This window comes from Nicotiana sylvestris, chromosome 2, assembly GCF_000393655.2.
Source record: "Nicotiana sylvestris chromosome 2, ASM39365v2, whole genome shotgun sequence".
Classification (NCBI taxonomy): domain Eukaryota; kingdom Viridiplantae; phylum Streptophyta; class Magnoliopsida; order Solanales; family Solanaceae; genus Nicotiana; species Nicotiana sylvestris.
In genome coordinates, this window is record NC_091058.1 from 183,412,072 (window position 1) to 183,433,946 (window position 21,875).

The 21,875-nt window shown below is 36.0% G+C and overlaps 1 protein-coding gene across 3 annotated transcripts; it reads left to right on the forward strand.

Moving 5' to 3' along the window:
• Nucleotides 1-1,259: 1,259 nt before the first annotated feature.
• LOC104233112 (transcription factor TCP24-like) lies at nt 1,260-20,438 on the forward strand. 3 transcript variants are annotated; one of them, XM_009786423.2, is made up of 4 exons: nt 2,397-2,759; nt 2,892-4,077; nt 4,186-4,706; nt 20,215-20,438. In XM_009786423.2, the coding sequence occupies exons 2-3, from the start codon at nt 3,360-3,362 to the stop codon at nt 4,680-4,682; spliced, it is 1,215 nt and encodes a 404-aa protein (XP_009784725.1). In that variant the 5' UTR covers nt 2,397-2,759; nt 2,892-3,359; the 3' UTR covers nt 4,683-4,706; nt 20,215-20,438. The 3 variants fall into 3 exon arrangements, with proteins under 3 accessions (XP_009784723.1, XP_009784725.1, XP_009784722.1); XM_009786421.2 differs by lacking the exon at nt 2,397-2,759 and adding an exon at nt 1,260-1,395 and having other exon boundaries at nt 2,892-4,706; XM_009786420.2 differs by having other exon boundaries at nt 2,398-2,759; nt 2,892-4,706.
• Nucleotides 20,439-21,875: the final 1,437 nt, after the last annotated feature.

Genomic DNA, 21,875 nt, shown 5'->3' on the forward strand with positions numbered 1-21,875 from the left:
ATTCCCCAAAATGGATCGGCAAGACGTTCAATGCTTTTGGGGATATGGACCAGCGGGATGTTTCGATCACTTCAAGCGCCTACATCACGAGCATGACGTCATCGCGAGAGGCTCAGGAAACTTGAGGTTCGGGACTATTTGTATACGATCAAAATCAAGGAGCCTGATTTCGAAGTCATGAATTGGGCTGTGAGTTCAAGTTCGGGCGACTCGAAGTAGGGGTCGGACTCGATTGAGGGATGCACACCTCGAGAAAGTGGATCGAAGGCCTGGCACGATCGACATCGAGGGCAGTGTAATCTCGAGAACACTCAAGAAAGAGCGAAAATTTCTCAAGGACACGTGGGTCAGGGCATAAATTATAGGATAAGATTTGTACGAAATAATACAAGTCCGTACTAGGTTGTTGTACAGCTGTACCGATAGAATACTTGGCCACAATTAGGAATATACTATATTGAAATTTTTCCCTCTTATATAAAGGGGACCCCAATTATCTTGTAAGGAGGATCTCGCACTATTCATTGCAATAGAATATTCTTCTCTGCTTATCTTGTTTAACGTGCTCCACAAGGGTTCTTCAGCTTTATTGCTTTTATTTTATTATTCATACTTCATTGTTCTTAGCTGATCTCGAGGCCCCCAAGATAGTCAAACTCGAGGTCCTCATTATTATGGCAACGCTGGTATGGTTTATCAATTCTTCTTATTTAAAGTTAGTATTGCTTATATATTCACTAGTATTAGAATAAACCACATATCTTTAAAACCACAAATTATATTTAATTGTTACCTCCATTTTTCGAGGTAAACATGGCTAAATAAAAATTATGGTAAATTTAAGGGGCTCTATATATATTCAGCCTATTTTATATTGCACCATATATAAGGGATAAAGATATTCCTTCCTATTGTTAAGAAGTTAATTCCTTCGAAAGGGGCAGGAGAGGAACGGCGCATTGTCTGTACTTGCCCCAATAAGCCCGGTGAGTTGCTCGAATGGGGGGTGACCTTACTCTTAACACTTTGATTCTGGATAATCACCCCGAATCTACTCACTTTCTCTTTCTCTCTCCACACATATTTTAGATATTCTTTAAATTCATAATCCAAAAAAATAAATAATCTAAGGTTGGATTTTCCTCCTTCCAAATAATAGGGATAATTAGTTCGAAGCTTTTATTAACAGCTAACCTATTTTCAGCTCTACTAATGAGGACCGAAGAAGATAGCGACAAAACAATTTATTCAGCTAAGAGTTTCTTTTTCTAGTTTAATACTACTGGAGTACTATTTTGCTACTAGATTTTTTGGGTTTGAGTAGAATCAGTAGTGACTTGGGGTTTGGAGTACGGAAAGTTGTGAGATGAGGAAGCAAAATTTCAGGAAATTGGGGTAACATTCTTCGAACTTTGGAACTAGCTTCCTACTTTCTTACCTATTTCCTTCTTCATCATCATCTTCTTCTACTTGCTCCTTTTGATCTGTCTTCATTTGTCCCATTTCCCAATTTAAAAATTCGCATTTTGGTGTGCCAAGATTACTACTTTTTATAGTATTTATCAAGGTAAAAGTAGTAATATTTTTGTGTGTAAAAATGCTTCTTTAGTAGTTTTCAGGTTTACGTTTGTGATATCTTATTTATCTGGATGGGTTTAAGAAGCTACTAGTACTCTTTTCTTGCAAAATTAGGTCTTTTATTAACTTACCATTTTATCTAGCTAAAACTACATTAAAGAAGCATCCTTTTTGGTTATAATGATTAAAAAAAGGAAAAAAATATTGTCATAATTGAAGGGCTGGAATTTAAGGAAGATATTTTTGTGACTTGTGGAAGTGATTGTATGTGAAAGCAGAAGCTGATCTGGCAAGTTGGAGCCCTTGAAAGAGCACAAAACTCACAGATCCAACAGTTTACATCTTGTCGTTTTATTGCATCTCTTCAAGAGACAAGGGTAGATAAATACCTACAAATTTATATATTTGAGTTGATTCAATTTAGATGATATATTTTAGCGAGAATTAATTTGATTTAATTTTAAAGTTAAATAAAATAAGTTTAAATTAATATTTTAAAATTAAACTTTAAATATTCAAAAGCTACATAAAAAATACTATAAATTATAATTTTGCCTCATGTAAATTTGATAATAAAATATATTTTAAAATATTGGCTAAACTTCACACCGTTTAACTCTCGATAAGAGAAATGTTTCATCTAAATTATATAATATAGTTGTTGAAGACATATAGATAGGCACAAGTAAATGCTATCATTTTTTTATTTCTTTGTTAATTGTTGATGCATGGTATTGTGTAAAAAGATTAAATTTAATATCCAGGGGAAACAGTTTAATTAAATCATTTTCCATTTTTTTTCTCTGTTTGTGGTTAATCTTTTACCTCTGAGGATAGCAATATCTAGGGTCAGCAAAGCTTTAATTAGCCACAAAAAGCTTTACCCTTCAAAGGCTTCTTCTTCTTTAGATCAAGTAGCAGCAGCAATTACTCCTCTTGCTTAACTTTTTCTCATCAACCCTGCAGTTCCCTAGTTTAAATCTGAAGCCAAGTGAAAAAGGCTATTTTTAATTTTTTTTTTCAGATCAAAGGGGAAAAATAGACTTTTTCATTTACTATAATAAAACATGCTAGTACTAGCTTTTCTAGCTTATGGGGTTTCATTATGATGGTGGCAAAGCTTACTGATAGAATCAAGAATTCAAGTCCAGTAGTATAAAGATAGCAAAAGAAGGAGTGTTGTACGTCTCTCTAGCATCTGATGCTTGTTCATATCTTGTCTTTATTTATATTTTCATATCTTAAACTTTTTTGTGGGGGGTAGGGGCTTCTGATTTTTGTGGTTATGAGTTTGACTGTAAATTTTCTTACAGGGCTGAGGAGCTAAGAGTTCTGAGCAAGTAGACAGGCTTTGCTTTTGAAAGCACTGCCAAAAGGAGCTTTCTTTTCCCTCTCCTCTCTTCTGACATTTTCAACCAGCCCCCCCTCCCTCTCTGGTACCAAACGTGATACATCGAACCCAACTTTTTTTCTCTTTATTTTTGTGTGTATGTATGCAAATATCACCGAAAAAGCCAAAGTACTCTGTGTGATCATCATCAATGCAAAGTACATCCAAAACCCACATCTACATACACCCCCCACATCAACCCATACACCTACCTACACTTTTTTTCTTATCTACCTTTCTTTTTCTCCTCCATCCCGAAACCCTAATTACAATCCCAAATCCACATAGAGAACAAAAAAAAATACCCTCTTTGCTGATTGGTGTTATTCTCTCTTTTTCAAGAAAGGTGGGTTGGTTTAGAGTGGTTGTTTGAGAAAGGTATGAAAGTGGTATGGAGGTGGATGAGATTCAAAAACAAGGGTGTAAGTTTCCAAGAATCAGCAATGGAAATGGTAGATTTGAGTCACAAGATGAAAATGAAGCGGTGAAAGGGAGTAATGGGCTTGGCGGCGGTGGTATTGGTAGGCTTTGTGGGTGGCCTTCAAATCGGATTGTTCGAGTTTCTCGTGCATCAGGAGGGAAAGATAGGCACAGCAAAGTGTGGACTTCAAAAGGACTCCGAGATCGGAGAGTTAGGCTGTCTGTTAACACAGCTATACAGTTCTACGATTTGCAAGATCGACTTGGTTATGATCAACCAAGCAAAGCTGTTGAATGGTTGTTAAAAGCAGCAGCTCCTTCAATCTCTGAGCTTCCTTCTCTCAATGCTTTTCAAGACACACAACAGATCAGTGAGGATAAAAGGTCTAGTGCTGGAACTGAGCAAGGTCTTGATTCAGCTGAGGTTGAAATGGACGGTGATCCGAATTACCAACAACATGTGTCTTTGTCGAAATCTGCTTGTAGTAGCACTTCTGAGACAAGCAAAGGTTCTGGGTTGTCTCTATCCCGGTCAGAAAATCGCGTCAAGGCGAGGGAACGGGCAAGGGAAAGGGCTGCAGAGAAGGAGAAGGAGAAAGAGAAAGAAAACGAGTCGACTCGAACTGCACATCACCAAAATGTGCATCGCATTTCCCAGAATTCTTCTTTCACCGAACTATTGACGGGAGGTATGAACAATAATATTACTTGTAATGGTAGAGGTAGTGAGACAAACTTGTTTAACAAATCTCCTAGGCAATGGTCCTCCTCATCTCCATTTGACTACTTTCCCTCAGGACTTTTAGGTCTTCGTGGAAACGACAACTCTACTTCTGGTTTTCAAGCCCAAGTTCATTTGGGAAATCCTATACAACAACAGCCACTCCCTGTGTCATCACCAATGTTTAGTATTACGGGAGACCATCCTCCCGAGCTGCAGCATTTTCCATTTTTAAGTGACCATTTGGGAACTAATGGCCATGCCAGTAATAGTGCTAATGAGTATAATTTGAACTTTAGCATATCATCATCGTCTTCTTCCGGCCTTGCTGGTTATAATAGGGGGACCCTTCAGTCCAATTGTTCTTCTTTGTTGCCTCATTTCCAGAGGTATGAGGGATCACAAAGTTTCTTCAATGGCAGCACAATAGATGCTGCTACAGCTCCCAACAACACAGCTGCTGCATCAGTTGACAACCATCACCACTTTCTGTCTGCATATGATGCCGGCCGTTTACAGCTCTTCTATAATGACAGTAGGCATTCAGACCAGAAAGGAAAAGGAAAAAACTGAGTTTCCATCCCATCTTCACAAATGGTAATTATTTTCTCTTTTAAATCTTATGCTCTATCTTCCTGCTTATTTTTCCACATTTTCTTTAAACTTTTTTTTTTTGATAAAGTTTTCTCATTTCTGGTTACTTTTTGGATTGACGTGTTATAGTACAATGAAAATGGCTTTTCATTTCTTGGTTTCAGATAAAGGTAAGACTATTAATTTTCTCCTATATTTTATACACTGCTACCTAGTATGTTGTCTGCATAGATTCCTGCGAATAAGGAAGGGGGGATCGGCTTGGCTGTCTCATTGTTTGGTTCCCTTCTTCCTAGCATGTCTATAGCCATAGCCAGGTGTTAATCAGTGAAATGAAGGGTTCACTTTAACAATGGTGGAAGACAGATATTAATTAACACACCTTTTTTATTACTTAATTTATTATGTCTCCTTTAGTTATAGAGCCCCACCCAAAATGTCAGTCACAATTCAGGCAACACCTGGCAGTTTAACGCCGCTAGGGTTTGGAGCTTTGGAGTTGTTAAATGAGGCGAGGCTATATTATAACCTAGCTGATAGATACCCTATTTGGTTTAAAGTTTAAACCATGAGAAATGGCAGCTGCTTTTCATTTTGGAGACAAACACATGATACTAGTTGAGCTGCTTTTTTCAAGATTTGATAGTAAGTGTTTGTTTGATCTGTTTTTGTAAAATAAATATATTTTTAAAATATTTAAACTCTGTTTTTTATGTTTTAAAAACTCTAGAAACTAGATCTTGAGTTTTTTCAATATTGGATTTTTTTTTTGAAAAAAGGTTTTTTTTTTTTTTGAATTGTTACCTGAAAAAGTTTTTTTTTTCCTTTTCTTTTCTGAGAAAAAAGCCCAGATTAACACTTTAACCCAAAACTAAGCTTCCCTTTGGTATAGATTTTGGCTACACTTTTTCAATAGGATTTTGAAAACACTATTTGTTCATGCAATATATATGATCTGTTTTTGAAAAAAAAAGTTAAAAATATGAAAATATTCTTTCCACTCACAAAACTTTTAACTTTTTTTCAACTAAAATTATTTTTTAACACATATTTAATAATTCTTTTTTCAGGTTTTACCAAATCTATGTCAAAAAACTCTTGTTTACAAACTCAACTTTTGAAAAACTTCAAAAATGCCTTATAAACACTTTCATGGTTAGTAGATGGAGCTATTAACAATCAGCAGCTTAACTAACGTGGTAATATAAGGACATTTATTGACCTTTATACCTAGATTTTACTAGGGTGGTATTGTTGTTGTATTGACCTTTATTCTAACTAACTAATATTTTATTGATCCGCACATATTCAATCCGACCTGCTCATTTTCACCCCTAATAGTTAACCAAGATATGCCTCCATCTTTGTGCCCCATTATTAGATCACAAAAAAGAAATGTAAAGTAGTGTGTTTAAAATCACAATATGATTACAACATGATATAATTATTCTCCTAGTTATTACAACAAATTTTTCAAAATGCTGTCGCATTCGTATCAAATCCTTCAAAAATACACATTTTTTGAAGTATAAGTTAAATGAAAATTTAAAAGTATAAGTTAAATAAAATTAATAAACATTTTTGAGAAGAACAAGTAAAAAAACTTTAACGTGCATCTAAAAATTATTACATTATATATAACTAGGTATTTAAGATAGATATAATATATATATATAATAATAATAATAATAATTATTATTATTATTATTATTATTATTATTATATATTAGCAATTAATATTGTAAAGAGTAATCAGTAGCTTCAACTCATTTGAATATAATATGAAATTCATGAATTGTTTCATTTTCAAATAATAAAAGGATATATATGAGTTTAGAAGGTATTTTTCTGCAATAAATCATTGTACTAACGAATAAAAAAGGTAGCAAAGCACGAAATTATTTTTAAAAGGGTTCCCCATATATTTGAAATGGAAGAATTTATTGTAAAAAGAATAATAAAATTGAATTTGAATAGTCACATTGTAATTGAAAAGTATAATTGCAACCCGTCAATTACACTCAATTTCATATTAATCAAATAAGCTAGATAAATAATCCAAACTTGTGTATTTATATCCAATTACACTCCAATTGCACATTGTCCTTCCAAAACATGCCCTAAATTGAGAAACTATTCCTCTGAAATTCTCTGTGACATAGCACCCCTAGGTGATCATGTTGACTCAATATGCTATGAATATTCACATAATTTGATGTCCCCACAACATATCCATATATGTAAATAGTGATGATCATAGCGAAAATGATAGTGCTGAGAAAAGTGATGATAAGAGTTAAAATGAAAGTGATGAAGAAGAACTAATACAACTGCCACAAAAACCCCAAAAGATATGAGCAACAATGAAGAGGAAGTTCTGACAGAATAATAAATAATATAAGAGGACAACTTCAATCTCAAAAAGGAGTAATTTTGATGAAACATTTTATGAGTAAGACAAAGAGGAGTGTTTTGACTTTTGAGGAAGAAGATGGTAAACCATCCAAAACCCCCGAGAAGGATGGTTATAGCTGAATATAGAGAAATTAAGATATTAAAGAATATTTTGGAAATTTGGGAGAATTAGATTAATTTACTTGTGTTTTGACTTGTGTTTAAGAGAATTAGATTGATTTACTTCATTTCTCCTATTCGAATTTCCAAGAATTTGATCTGTAGGTTGTCACGCTCCAAATTTAGGAGAGTACAGGATCGACACAAAATGCCTTTAACTTTTATCGAGCGAACCAACTAATTATGCCTACCCATAATCATGAACATACATACATGCATCATTTAGTAAAACATGATTAACTTTAATAACTTAAACACCTGCCCCAATGACGTAATCATAAACTGGAAGTATGGCTCATACGCCTCATGCATGATGTTGAAATCATATCATAAATGTAAAATGACATGAAGTTTCATGTGCCTAAGTAGATCTTTCATGTATACTGTATCATGTAACCTCTGGCCGATATACCTTGGCTATGTAGACAAATAAAAAAACAAGACTAGCCCCCACTGATAATAGTAGTGGGCAGGGGTGGCTCAAAGAATTTTGTAGTCTGAAGCTAAAATATATTAAAAAGTCCTTATTTTCATAAACTCCATATTATAATAAGATACAAAAGAAACCTACATGACTTTGGTCTAGTAGCAAGAGCGCAACGCGTGATGAGATTAGGCTCACATCACGATTTCGAACTCTCCCATGGACAATAGCATGATATTTAAGTAAAAAATGGCAGAGGGGTTTGCTCATTATCTATCGATTTGAATCTTGTGTCGCTGCCCTCAGAATTTCTTAATTAAAAAAGATAAGACACAAACGAAGTTGCTTTTTGAGGTATAGATTAATTAAATATAACAAATTAAATAGCTAATTCAGAGAATCCGAGTTGAAATTAAAGAGTGAAATAGTTAAAAACATGAAGGAAAAAAAAGTGTACATAAAAAAAAATAGAATTGATGAAAAGGTAAATATATCATTTAATTTAATAAGAGAGAAAATTTGTGATTATTTACTCACTCAATCGTACAACCTCAATCAAATTTAATAAATGTAAAAAATTGAACTTTTTTGTTAATTATAATTATATAAATTATACATCATATACAATATTAATATACTAGCAGTATTTTATAATTTTAGGGCCCTTAATATTTGGGGGCTTAAGACAAGGGGTTCATCTGCCTTACTTTAGAGCCGCCCCCGGCAGTGGGGGCTCACCAAAATAAGGAAGTAGTAGCCTAGCATGTCTCACTCCCTGTGTGTGCACCTATATTGCAAGAACAACATAACATGGCACCCAATAGGAGCATTGTTTACCCTAAAAAATGAATAATAATTAAATTTGTATATGGTTTAAAGGATATGTAATTTAATTTAATACAAATTATCTAAGAACAACAAGTAACTAAGTTAAAGATAAAATGAACAATCAAACCATTTATAATGTGATGGCCAAGCCTGATCTTAAGTTGAACACTGAAATTTGGTCTTGATTGAACTCTTGATATAAGTTTGAGTGCGATTAAAGAACAGAATAACTGTGTGTGCAGAACAACATAACATGGCACCCCATAGGCGCATTGTTTACCCTAAAAAATGAATAATAATTAAATTTGTACGTGGTTTAAAGAATATGTGATTTAATTCAATACAAATTATCTAAGAACAAAAAGTAACTAAGTTAAAGATAAAATGAACAATCAAACCATTTATAATGTGATGACCAAGCCTTATCTTAAGTTGAACACTGAAATTTGGTCTCGATCGAACTCTTGATATAAATTTGAGTGCGATTAAAGAACAGAATAACTGAAGAACACTTTGAATAATAGCTGGAAGACAAAAATGAACTTTTATTACTTTGATTTGCATGTCAATGGTGTGTCAAAATAAAAGAGACTTTCTCCTTTATATAGTAGGGGAATTTTAGTTCTAGTACAAGTCTAAATAAGGTAAAAATTTTCTTTTTTTTGATAAATGCCAATCCACATATTGGACGGGATTCGCGCCGAAATATTCGGTTGAGGGAGAATATTGTGGCTCCCTACTTGTCATGCATAAGCGTTCCCCCTTTTCTCATAGCCTAGAGATTTTACTTAATTTGGGTCTGTTATTTTGCCATACCCAATCTCAGATACATCGTTCACTCCTCCCGGATTTCGATACGGGTGGTTCTTCGGTCTTGCTTGTAGTCGCATCAAACCGAGCTTTCTTATTGTTTCCTTATTGGGGAATCGGAAAAAAACCCTCGATTTTACTCGTACACATATAATTGCAATTCATAAATGGACAAATTATGATCCCTCAATGACATGTCTGGTTCTAGATAAATGCTAATCCCTTCTGAAATCGAATACCCTCTCAATTACCAAGGTTCCCAATTTCTTATATTTTAAACATATAAATCCTTTCGGTCCTTTATACATTGAACTTTGATTCATGGCCTATGAATCATTCTTTTGTAACTTTGGCACCTGTGACCCTTAAATATCTTTTTGGATCCGAACTTATCGCCGGTGGTTTTAACATAAATTTCGGCATTTGAAATCAAATCATATAGTTTGAAAACAAGTAGTGCATGAAAAAATGATTTTTTTATCACAGAATAATAAATTCAATGTAATTCCACAAGTGAGGTTTGCGAAAGATAGTATGTATGCACACCTTACTCCTATCTTGTGAAGATAGAAAAAATATTTTTGATAGACCTTCAACTCAAGGACAGAAGAAAAATAAGCAGTAACAACAATAAGATAAGATAATATGATGACTGAAGCGAAAGAAACAGCATGTAATAGTAGAAATTTGCATATTGAAACTAAAAAAAATAATACTATTACTACTAGTATGGGACAGGGATATGTTAGACTATCTTTTACCCTAATTTTAACCTCTACACCCTCCTATTAAGGATTATGTCCTCGGTAGTTGAAGTTGCACCATGTCCTAACTAATCATCTCTCTACAATACTTCTTTGACCTACCTCTATCTCTCCTTAGGTCCACCATGGCCAATCCCTTACATCTACTTACTGGGTTATCTGTGCGTCTCCTCTTCACATGCTCGTACCATCACAGTCTCGTTTTCCGCATTTTATCCACTACGAAAGCCACTCCGACCTTGTCCTGGATATCTTCAGTGTTAATCTTATCACTCCTGGTATGATCACACATCCATCTCAGAATCCTCATTTCTGCTACTCGCATCTTTTGAGCATGAGAGTTCTTTACTAACCAACACTCTGTCCACAATATAGCCGATCTTACCACCACTCTGTAGAACTTACCTTTAAGTCTTGGTGTTACATTCTTATCAAACAAAATACCAGATGCGAGCATTCGCTTTATCCACCCTGCACCAATACAATATGTGATATCGTCCTTAATCTCCTCATGAATTTGGATTATAGATCCTAGGTACTTGAAATTTTCTCTCTTAGAGATGGTTTGTATATTAAGTCTCACGTTCGCATCCGCTTCATGAGTCATGTCACTGACCTTACACTCTAGGTATTTTGCTTTTGTCTACTCAATTTGAAACCTTTTAACTCTAGGGTATGTATCCATTCATAAACATAACATAGTGTGCTCTTTGACAAATGTTAACCAAGACCTAATATTACATGCATATACTTTGTCATGACTCATGAGATAGCAAAAATATTAATTTGCATAAAACATGTAGAGTATGGCTCGCTTGCTCTAATGAACTTACATTCTGATCATACTTTCATAAACTTGGAAAGATAATATTCGAGGAAAATGATTTAAAGGAAAGTACATCTCAACTTACCTCAATTTTGCCTCCAAGCTATCCCAATGACGTCCAATGTGTCCAATATCTGTATGAATTACATTTAATTTCCGTCAATTCCTATCCAAAGAAGATCAATATGAGCCATCTACGGTTCATAGATTAGCTACACGCCATCCAAATTCAATCCCCTTCATTTATACCATTAAACATGTCCATTAATTTAATATGGTGTTTACCAAGTCACTACCCAACTCATTCTTTAATCTCCAGTTTTACTACTCATCTTCTTCTTCACAAGTCCCAACTATAAAGTTACTTTTATACCATATATAACCATAATTTCTAACAATACAAAAATGTTTAACCACAATTTCTACCTACAAATATGCTTAATAAACTTATTTAGTCATCATGCTGAAGTCAAGATGTGAGATTATCTTGTTGGAAAAACACTCTAACCTTCAAGAATTTGGTTGTTCTTGGTGATTCTTGAGATTTCCGTGGAATCCAAATATTTGGATGTTAATACTTGTATTAAATTGTTAAAATCTATCAACAATCACAATAAATGACTCTCGTTGCGATGAATTTAATTTATGTCCGTGTCTTCTCCCTTGAGCTCTCAAGTCCAATGAATGACCAAAATATTCTGTTTCCTCGACCTCAGTGTATTTATAGCACTGCGGTCTCATAACTTTCTTGTTTTGGCTCATTCACAAGCCTTCTTAGTTTCCCAGACTTGTCTTTCTCGCGATAAGGCCCACAGTGGCATAACTTTGTTGTAACTGGAATTTGTCCTTGAGCTCCTTTGCGCTGAGCTCACAGTGCGAGCCCCTGAATTTCCTCAAGCCTTGAGCTCGTGTTGCTAGAAGTATTCTGTCCCTCAACTTGGCCAGTGCCGTTTCTTAGGACCCTTGGGTTGTACTAGGCTGGACGTGCCGGGGCATGACCTGTGAGCTACGTTGCCACGTTTTTGAGTGTAGGAAATCTGACACTAGGCTGTTGTGCTAAGAAGATGCTAGTAAATGTGGCACTATTAGCATTCAAGCCATGAAGTCTCTCAAATGCATCCAATTCTATGATGACCAAGCAACTACTTGGCCAGATAAATAGACCAAAACTATGTAATTACACTAACGTGAAAGGTACCGAGGGTTACCATTGTTTCCTATTTTGATCCTTGGCCTCTTTGGACTACTTCAGCACTTCAAAATACATCCAACTTATACTATTCACATTATCTATCCTAGTGGCTGCACCATTCTCGTGTGGGTCCATATACACATTGGGGTTACCTTACTCATGTCATTAGCACATTAGTCCAACTTGTTTTTAGAATTGTACGGGGTTTTACATAGGTAAATTTGTTTTCCTATGCACCTTAATAGACTACAAGGTGATTTTTTTAACCTGTCCACTGAATTCACTGATATTGTGATTGCAATTCTCTTATTACGTCGTGGCACCAATACTTTAGGAGAAGCCAAGTGCAAGAATGGAACAAGCATGTTGTGGTCGATTGTATCAATCCTCATCATAAATGCTATGTTTGAGTTCATAATATTTTAATACCACGTACTTAAGGATTACATAACACTAAGTATTCTCTAATATACTGTTGTAGTTATATTTTTGGAGAGATCTAGAGTCTTTTAGTAAATGTTAAACTTCTAGTTACTATCACGTATATAGATTGAGAACATGAGGAAATCGATCTAGATTTGAGAAATTAGTGTTAGGGTTCATGAGAGAGAAGAGAGGAAAAGATGGAACCTTCCAGATCTGATTCTAAGAAAATAATCCCGATGGGCTAATTCGGGTTCCCCCTTCCGCTTATATATGGCCCAAATAAAAGTCAAATACAGGTAATATAAAGTGGGCTAGTTCAGTAATTACAAAGGAGCCCAATTACACAAAACACAAGTAAAATAAATACATGCTACACTATAAGCATTATAAGTCTTTCCTTTTGGGCCCAGATGCCATATAATCCATGAGTCCAACACCCCCTTCAAGTTGGAGGGGGAGAACACCTGCAACTTGCGAAGAAATTGATGATGAAGCAGATCAGTTAAAGGCTTAGTGAGGACATCGGCCAACTGCTGTGAAGTGGGAACATGAGAGAGTTGAATGAAGCCTTCAGAAAGCTTCCCTCGAACAAAGTGGCAATCTACCTCAATATGCTTGGTCCGCTTATGAAAAACAAGATTTTTAGCAATATGAACAGCTGCTTGGTTGTCACAGAACACAGAAAGAGGGAAAGAAACCTGAACACCAAAATCATTGAGAACTCGTGCAAGCCAGGTTAATTCAGCTACCACCTTGTTGAGGGCTCGATATTCAGCCTCAGCAGAAGATAAAGACTCCACAGGTTGTTTTTTAGACTTCCAAGAGATTAAGCTATCACCTAAAAAGACACAAAAACCAGTAACAGACCTTCTGGTGTCCGGTCAGGCTGCCCAATCACTGTCTGAATAAGCTGAGACATTGAAATCAGAAGAGTTAGAGTAATAGAGGCCAAGATCAGAGGTTCCCTTGAGGTACCTCAGCATGTGTAGAGCAGCAGCCATGTGAGGGACCCTTGGAGACCGAAGAAATTGACTAAGGTGTTGCACCCCAAATCAAATGTCAGGCCTAGTGTGAGTGAGCAACAACAACTTCCCAACCAAGCTCCTATACCTTTCAGGGTGAGTCAAAAGGTCACCACAATCAGCTTTCAATTTGGAGTTCAAGTCCAGAGGACAAACAACAGAAGCAACTTCCAGGCAATCAAATTCCTTTAAAAGATCAGAGACAAATTTCTTTTGATTGAGAAGCACACCATCAGGCAAAATAGAAACCTCAATCCCCAAAAAATAATGAAGAGTACCCAGATCTTTGATTTTGAATTGGACATCCAAAAATGACTTTAAAGCAGCAATTTCAGCAAGATCATCCCTAGTTAATATTATATCATCAACATAGACAACAATGATAACCATATTACTAGAAGAGCCTTTGATGAACAAGTAGTAATCATTAAGAGAATGAGCATAACCTCTAGAGTGGAGGGCTTGAGAAAGTTTGGCATACCACTGTCTAGAGGCTTGTCTTAAGCCATAGAGGGACTTTTGTAAACGACAGACTAAGGGAGGAGAAGAAGAGCAGGAGGCAGTAGTGACAGAAAGACCAGGAGGAAGCTTCATATAGACTTCCTCATCCAAATCACCATGCAAGAAGGCATTATTAATATCTAATTGGAACAAAGACCAACCTCTCTTAACTGCAACAACAATCAGACACTTAATAGTGGACATCTTTACAACAAGGGAGAAAGTTTCATTGAAGTCCACTCCCCCAACTTGGGTGTCACCCCTAATAACAAGCCTAGCTTTATACCTCTCAATAGTACCATCAGCTTTATACTTAATCTTATAGACCCATTTACAGCCAATAGGTTTCTTTCCACTAGGCAAAGCTACAATATCCCAAGTGTGATTAGACTCGAGGGCCTCAAACTCTTTCCTCATAGCATCTTGCCAAGCTGGAATAGGTGCAGCTTGAGAATAAGTAGTGGGCTCAAACTTAGCATGAGGAGTCAGAGAACTGGTGCAAGAGAATGAGGGTGGCAATTGACAGACATAATCAGTCAAGTGGGATGGAAGGGTATGAGGTCTGTCAGACCTTCTGAGAGGACTATTAGGAGGAGGAGGAGCTGTTGTAGTAGGAGCAGGGGAAGGGATAACACATGGAGAAGTTGAATCGGAAACATGAGATGGAATAGTAGCAGGAGAAAGAGAAGGTGAGGCAGAAATAAGAATAGGAGGGGAAGAAGGCACAAGAGAAGTAGGGTCAGGATTGGGATGAATAGGATCAAGAATGCGAGGAGTAAGGGATAAAGAATCTGAAATATGAGAGGGAGGAGAAGAAGTGGGAAAAGTGGCAGAAGTTTGTGGAACATGGGAGGAAGAAGAGAAGGGAAAGACATCTTCATGAAATACAACATCCCTGGACACAAGGAATTGCTTGGTTTCTAGGTTATAAAGTCTGTAACCTTTCTTGGCAAAAGGATAACCAAGAAAGACACAAGGCATCACTCTTGTTTTCAATTTATCCTTATGAGGGATTGGTACAGTAGTATAGGCCAGACATCCAAATGTTTTCAAGTGAGAATAAGAAGGGGTTTGATTGTAAAGGACATCAAAAGGTGATTTGTTGTTATGGATCCTAGATGGAAGTCTATTGATGATATAAGTTGCTGTGAGCAAACAATCCCTCCAAAATCTAATAGAAGTCTTTGATTGAAAAAGCAAAGCTCTACAAGCCTCAAGTAAAGTTCTATGCTTTCTCTCAACTACACCATTTTGTTGTGGTGTATGAGGACAAGTAGTTTGATGGATAATGCCATTATCAGAGAAGTAAGAAATGGCAGAATGGCTACCCCCAAGTTCTAAGGCATTGTCACTCCTGATTGTTTGGATAGTAATGTGAAATTGAGATTTGACTATGGCCACAAAAGCTTTAATCAAGGAAAATGCATTACTTTTGGAATCCATCAGATGAGTCCAAGTGGATCTAGAAAAATCATCAACAATGGTTAGAAAATATCTAGAACCAGAATAAATAGGAGTGTGGTAGGGTCCCCAAGAATCCACATGTATAAGTTGAAAGGGATGGGTACTATGAATGGAGCTATCAGGGAAAGGGAGTCTGGTTTGTCTCGCCATAGGACATATTTCACAAGAAAATTGTTTCTTAGAAGATAAAGAGGAAGATATAAGAGAAATGCCCTTCATTCTAACAAAAGGAACATGTGCAAGTCTTTGATGCCAAACAATATCCATTCTATTCAGTGTAGCTTCATTACAAGATGACACAGATGGAGACAAAACATTTTGACAAGAACTAGAGTTACACAATGAGCTAGAGCTAGGAACAACAATAGTAGAAGGTAAAGATGGAAAACTATAGGCAGGAGGCACAGTAGAAACATTTTGAGCTGAAGAAGAGAATGCAGTAGTGCAAACAAACTTGTAAAGTCCATCCTCTAGTTTACCAAGCTCCAGAGGCATCTTCAGAGAAGGGCCCTGTAGCAAGCAAGAGTCAGAACTAAACTATGCTATGCATCTTAATAACAAAACAAGTTTGTGCACAGAAATCAGATTATGTTTGAAAGAAGGAATGTAGAGAACATCTGGAAGAACGATGGAAGGATATAAAGAAAAAGACCCAGTGCAAGTAACTTTAACTTTATATCCATTAGGAAGTGTGACAAAGTAAGGAATATGCAAAGGTGTAATGTTGGTTAAAAGATTTTTGTTATAAGTCATGTGGTCAGATGCTCCTGAATCAATAATCCATTTATGAGGTGAAGACTGACTCAACATGCAAGCTAGAGAACAAGTCACGACTTTTGGAATGAGCACTTTACCAGCAAAGTTAGTAGAAGCCATGAGGTCAGACTGAGGAGCACTTTACCAATAGTTGCATTTGCTGTAATTTTCTTTCCTTTGGTGAATTTGAAATCAGGAGGAAAACCATGAAGCTTGAAGCACTTATCAATTAAGTGTCCACTCTTCTTACAATATTTGCAGAATAGATTTCCTTTGGCTTGATCAAAATTCACTCTTTGACCATATTGTCTCTGAGTGTTGGAACCAGGAGACTTATAATTTGTGTTAGGACTAGAATGATTATTGAGGTTGATTTTGGCAATGAAGGCAGCTGAATCAGGACCAAACTGAGAATTGGAGTTGATCAGCCTTTGCCTTTCATCTTGAAGAAGAATATTATATGCACTGTCTAGGGTTGGAGGTGGTTGCATCATGAGCAAGTTGCTCTTGACATCGACATAGACTTCATTAAGTCCCATGAGAAACTGATGAAGTCTATCCTCTTCCTCCTCTTTGAGAATACCTTCTTTTGCACCACAAGTGCAGTGATTTCCATGGTTTTTATGAACAATCCTCAATTCATCCCATAATTTCTTTAACTTGTTAAAATATGATGCAATATCTAGGGAGCCTTGACAGGTAGAGGCAAGTTCTTTCTTAATTTCAAAGGCTTTAGTTCCACCTACTGTTCCATATCTTTTATTTAACTGTCTCCATATGTCTTCAGCTGTTTTAGAATACTGGACACTATCCACAATGTCAAGGGATAAAGAACTTGTTAACCATGAAATTACCATGTTATTACACCTATCCCATTGATTAGACTCTATTGAATTATCTGGAGGTTTAGGTAAACTACCATCGACAAATGCAATTTTGTTCGTAGCAGACAGGGAAACAATGATGCTTCTTTTCCAACCCCCAAAGTTTGTCCCAGAAAAGGTAACTGGTATAAGAGAGACACCAGGAACATCTAATGACTGAACAAATAGAGGACCGGAGGGTTTGGGAATAAACTCACGTGTGCCAGACACATTTTCATCAGTAGATCCCATTGTTACTATAACATTCAACAATCAACAATTTTCTGACGAATATTATGCAGAAGGAAACAGATACACAGTGTTACCGGTTTCTTCGCAACCGGAAGTACAGCCTTCAAAACAACACTTCCCAGCAACGCAACAACAATGATGAAATAGGATGAAGTCGTGAAACCCTAGAATTCTTGACTTTGATGACAACTACAGGAACTTGTAGATAATCTTCCACAGTCACTCAAGCAGCAAATACAACTCAAAAAACGTCGAGAGAAGTTAGAGTCGACCAGAAATCCGTCAAAATCAGTATGTAGAAGACGAAATCAATACCTCCATGAGATTGAAATCCTCAACGAAATTCGACGAGGGTAACATCGGAAGATAGAGGGAGATGAGATCGATCGGAATCCTGCTCTAATACCATGAGAACATGAGGAAATCGATCTAGATTTGAGAAATTAGTATTAGGGTTCATGAGAGAGAAGAGAGGAAAAGATGGAACCTTCCAGATCTGATTCTGAGAAAATAATCCCGATGGGCTGATTCGGGTGCCCCTTTCGCTTATATATGGCCCAAATAAAAGTCAAATACAGGTAATATAAAGTGGGCTAGTTCAGTAATTACAAAGGAGCCCAATTACACAAAACACAAGTAAAATAAATAAATGCTGCACTATAAGCAATGTAAGTCTTTCCTTTTGGGCCCAGATGTCATATAATCCATGAGCCCAACATAGATTTTCAGTTTTTATTATGTTTTATCTTTTGCAAAATTTTCGTGGATTTCGAGATGTTCCGAATCGTTTGAGTTAAGTTATTTCCTTGTGATATTGGGCAAATTCCTATATTGCACCTTCAGTCATTATGTTTTCACATGTAAGAACCAGTGCATTTTGAGGCGTAATACGTGGACAAATATCTTCTTTAATTGTATCCTCTACATTTGCTGTAGCTGCACCTTCTAATGGATGTGAACATTTCTGATCTTATCTAATCTTGCATGGTTGCACATCCATCTTAATATTCACATCTTTACGACACTCATCTTGTGGATATTTTGGGGGTTAAGAGTCCTAGAATTCACTCCAATACAACATTGCTAGTCTGGCCGTTCTATAAAATTTGCCTTTCACTTTGGTAGGTAACTTAACATTCCTCTGGCACTCCTTTGTTTCAACCATCCTACATCAATCCTGCCTCCTGGAACATCGAGCCTGCATATTTGAATTGTAGTGCATGTATTGTGTCTTACTTCTACTTATTCTAAATTCCTTACTCTCTTAAGTGTTTCGCCATTTGTTTGAAACTTTTGATTGACACCCACTCTAATTTCATTGATTAACACAATATCGTTTGCAGAGAGCATGCACCATGGTACCTCATCTTTTATGGTACTGTTGGTCAATCATCCTAATTTTCCTCTTGTTATATCCAAAAATCAGTCAACAGTGTAAACAGTTGGATAGTATCTGGAAGTAAAGAAATTAATCAAGACTATACGCTAAAGATGAAAAGAAGCAGGTCCATGGACCATGATCACTAATTTGCTTTTTCAAGCAAAATAGCATAAAATGATGGCTCGTTGTTTGAAATTCAATATACTGGTGAATTTATGTCATATATTATCAATGAGTAGAACTGCTCACCAGGTAAAATATGATTAGAGAAAGCTATAGAAGAGACTTTAAGATAGTAGTGTAGAAATTAAAATTATTGGATAATTTAAGTTCATAATAAGAATTAATTTGATTTGGGCTGCTCTGGTGAGTTTTTCAACCTGCTGCTTTTAAGATCTTTTTGCTGGTGGGGAAAGAAAATGTTGCAGCCTTGCATAACATTTAGTGGTCGTTTCGTTGGAATACGATTTATACCGGTATAATTTATGCCGGTATAAGTTATATTGGGATAAGTTATGCTGAGATTAGTTATGTTGGAATTGTTGTTTATTCATTGTTTGGTATGTTGTATTAAGAATGACAATTGCATAATTTCTAAGAAGAAGGTATAAGTTATACCGGTACTAATTACCCCACCTTCTATGAGGTATAAGTTATCCCGGTGTTAAAATTAACACCGGGATAACTTATACCTGGTTTGCTAACCAAACAGAGTATTAAGGTGGTATTAAATTTTTATACCACCTTTATACCTTCTTATACCTCATACCAAACGACCCCTTAGTTGTCGATGGATTTCCAAGAGAAAGTTCAAGAATAACGTAATTAAGTTTGCTTCTAGCTTACGTTGTGTACTGCTTTACTTTCTCTATTACAGTTTATGGCGTGGTATTTCACTTGATATTGGAAGATGATATTTGACTGTTATATTATATTAGTTATAGTGGAAAAAATATTAAATTAGTGTTTGAAAGTTAGTCCGGTAGATAAAACATCTCGTCAAAATTTGGAAGTAATGTGAATTGTTTCATCTAGTAGAGAACTTGTATAACTGAATTGTGTCAAATATTGTAGAACATTCCAAAATAGAAAGAGCATCATATAACTTGAAACTGAGGGATTGTTATTAGATTGATAAAAAATATTGCTATCAACGGCCTCTCAAACTCTCAACTTCTCAAAAATTTGTGTATTGTTGCCTTGGCCACTGTATGCTCAGTATTAAATTCAAGAAAGGATACTTTGCTTTCCCGAGTTGCCTTATCAGATGTTGCATAACGATGTGACTATGATGTTAGCGTATAGCAAAGGCAGATAAAAGAGTAATTTGGTTTTCACCGTCTTGTTTTTTTTAAAAAAGTATTTAGCATTCGCCTTTTGAATTTACCAATGAACAGGCTGAACAGAGTGTTACCATGTTTGATGTAGGCAATTGAAGATGGAAGCAGCTGCAACTGAGCGAAGCATGCTTTTCTTTGCTTCAGTGCCATAAGATTATTGTGCTTCTTTTATCCTCATTCTGCATTATTGCTTTTGAGTATTCTTATTGGTATTCTCATGTTTAGGCATATTTGTTTATGCCAACCAGGTCCTGTGTGTTCTTTTGAGACATAATGTGTTGTTGATTGAAGTGCTTCTTTTTCCTCATTCAATTGTGATTCTGCATTCAAATTGTGCACACCATTGTTTGGAAAGACCATCCCGTTCAACCAAAAAATGCGTGTTCTTTTGAGACATAATGTGTTGTTGATTGAAGTGCTTCTTTTTCCTCATTCAATTGTGATTCTGCATTCAAATTGTGCACACCATTGTTTGGAAAGACCATCCCGTTCAACCAAAAAATACGGTCTCATTGCTGTTTAGCAACCTCTTTTTTTTTTGTCGTAGTAGATCTTCATGTGATAAGAAAGCAGACCAAGTATTCAGTGGAATAGTTGAGGTTTGCACCAGCTGACCAGGACATCATCTTCGTTAGAAAAATGGTCCTTCTGAAGCACAACAGTTCGATTGATGTAGAATTATATTCTGCTGTGCATTTAATTAATTGAAACTCTGTTTTATTTTGGTTCGTTTTCAGATAGCTTTACTCAACAAGTGAACAAGTACTTGCCTCTTGTATCAGCTACTCAGCTATAGTGTTTCCATTAGGTTAAGGTTCTCTTAATATCAGATTCTTCGATCTATTAGGGTCTCTATTGAAACTCTTGTTTCCGAGAAATACCATGAGATGTGTTGCAAAAGTGCAGTCATATTAGTTTACACTTGCATCGCAAAACACTTGTTGGCTGAATTCCCACTTTACAACTAGTGGTCTATCTAGATATTGTCTAGTGACATCGACCCTTTTCCAAAGAAAATTATTCTCTTTTTTCTTGCTGGTCTTTTATCATCATAAGTGAGAATGATACAACTCCAAAAATTCAGATTAAGAAAAGAGAAATCGAGCTTGTCTAAGAACAAATGTGAAGAATTGCTCTTGAACAGCTTGCTCTGCGATTAGAACTCAACTGAGTTCAGGATGTGTGTGTGTGAGAGAGAGAGTCTTATTTCTCTTAATTTTCCAGGTGCCTTACAATTGAGGGGGAACATTAGCTTTATAGCAGGGAGTGGGAAAGTTAGTTATAACTAACTTTTGAAATTAGCTACATACGTGCTTCTCACATGAGCTTCTAACTAACCTAACGACCCTATCAATTCAAATAGAAATTGTTATGTTAATCTGCGACAATCAATTCTTTAAAAGAAAGTGAACAAGAATCGAAATGTCACTCATTGTGATCATATCAATTACCCTCCACTTCCGATAGTCCTTGACCCCAAGGATTGAAGTGTGGAAACTTTTGTCGAAGCTCATGGTACACCTCCTTAGGGCTGCTTATCGAGCGGATTGGGCGGTTATTTACTCTTAACGGTTTGACTTATCGGTTATCGATTTTTAAATGTGTTAATCCGCTAGCCACCCGATAAGATATCGGGCGGATTGGTATCGGTTTAGCTCTTATCGGCCTAATTCAATCTATATTGCGTGCATTAATTGTTTGCTGACAGCCTAGCATACAAATTCAGAATAGGAAATTACACATTGAGTC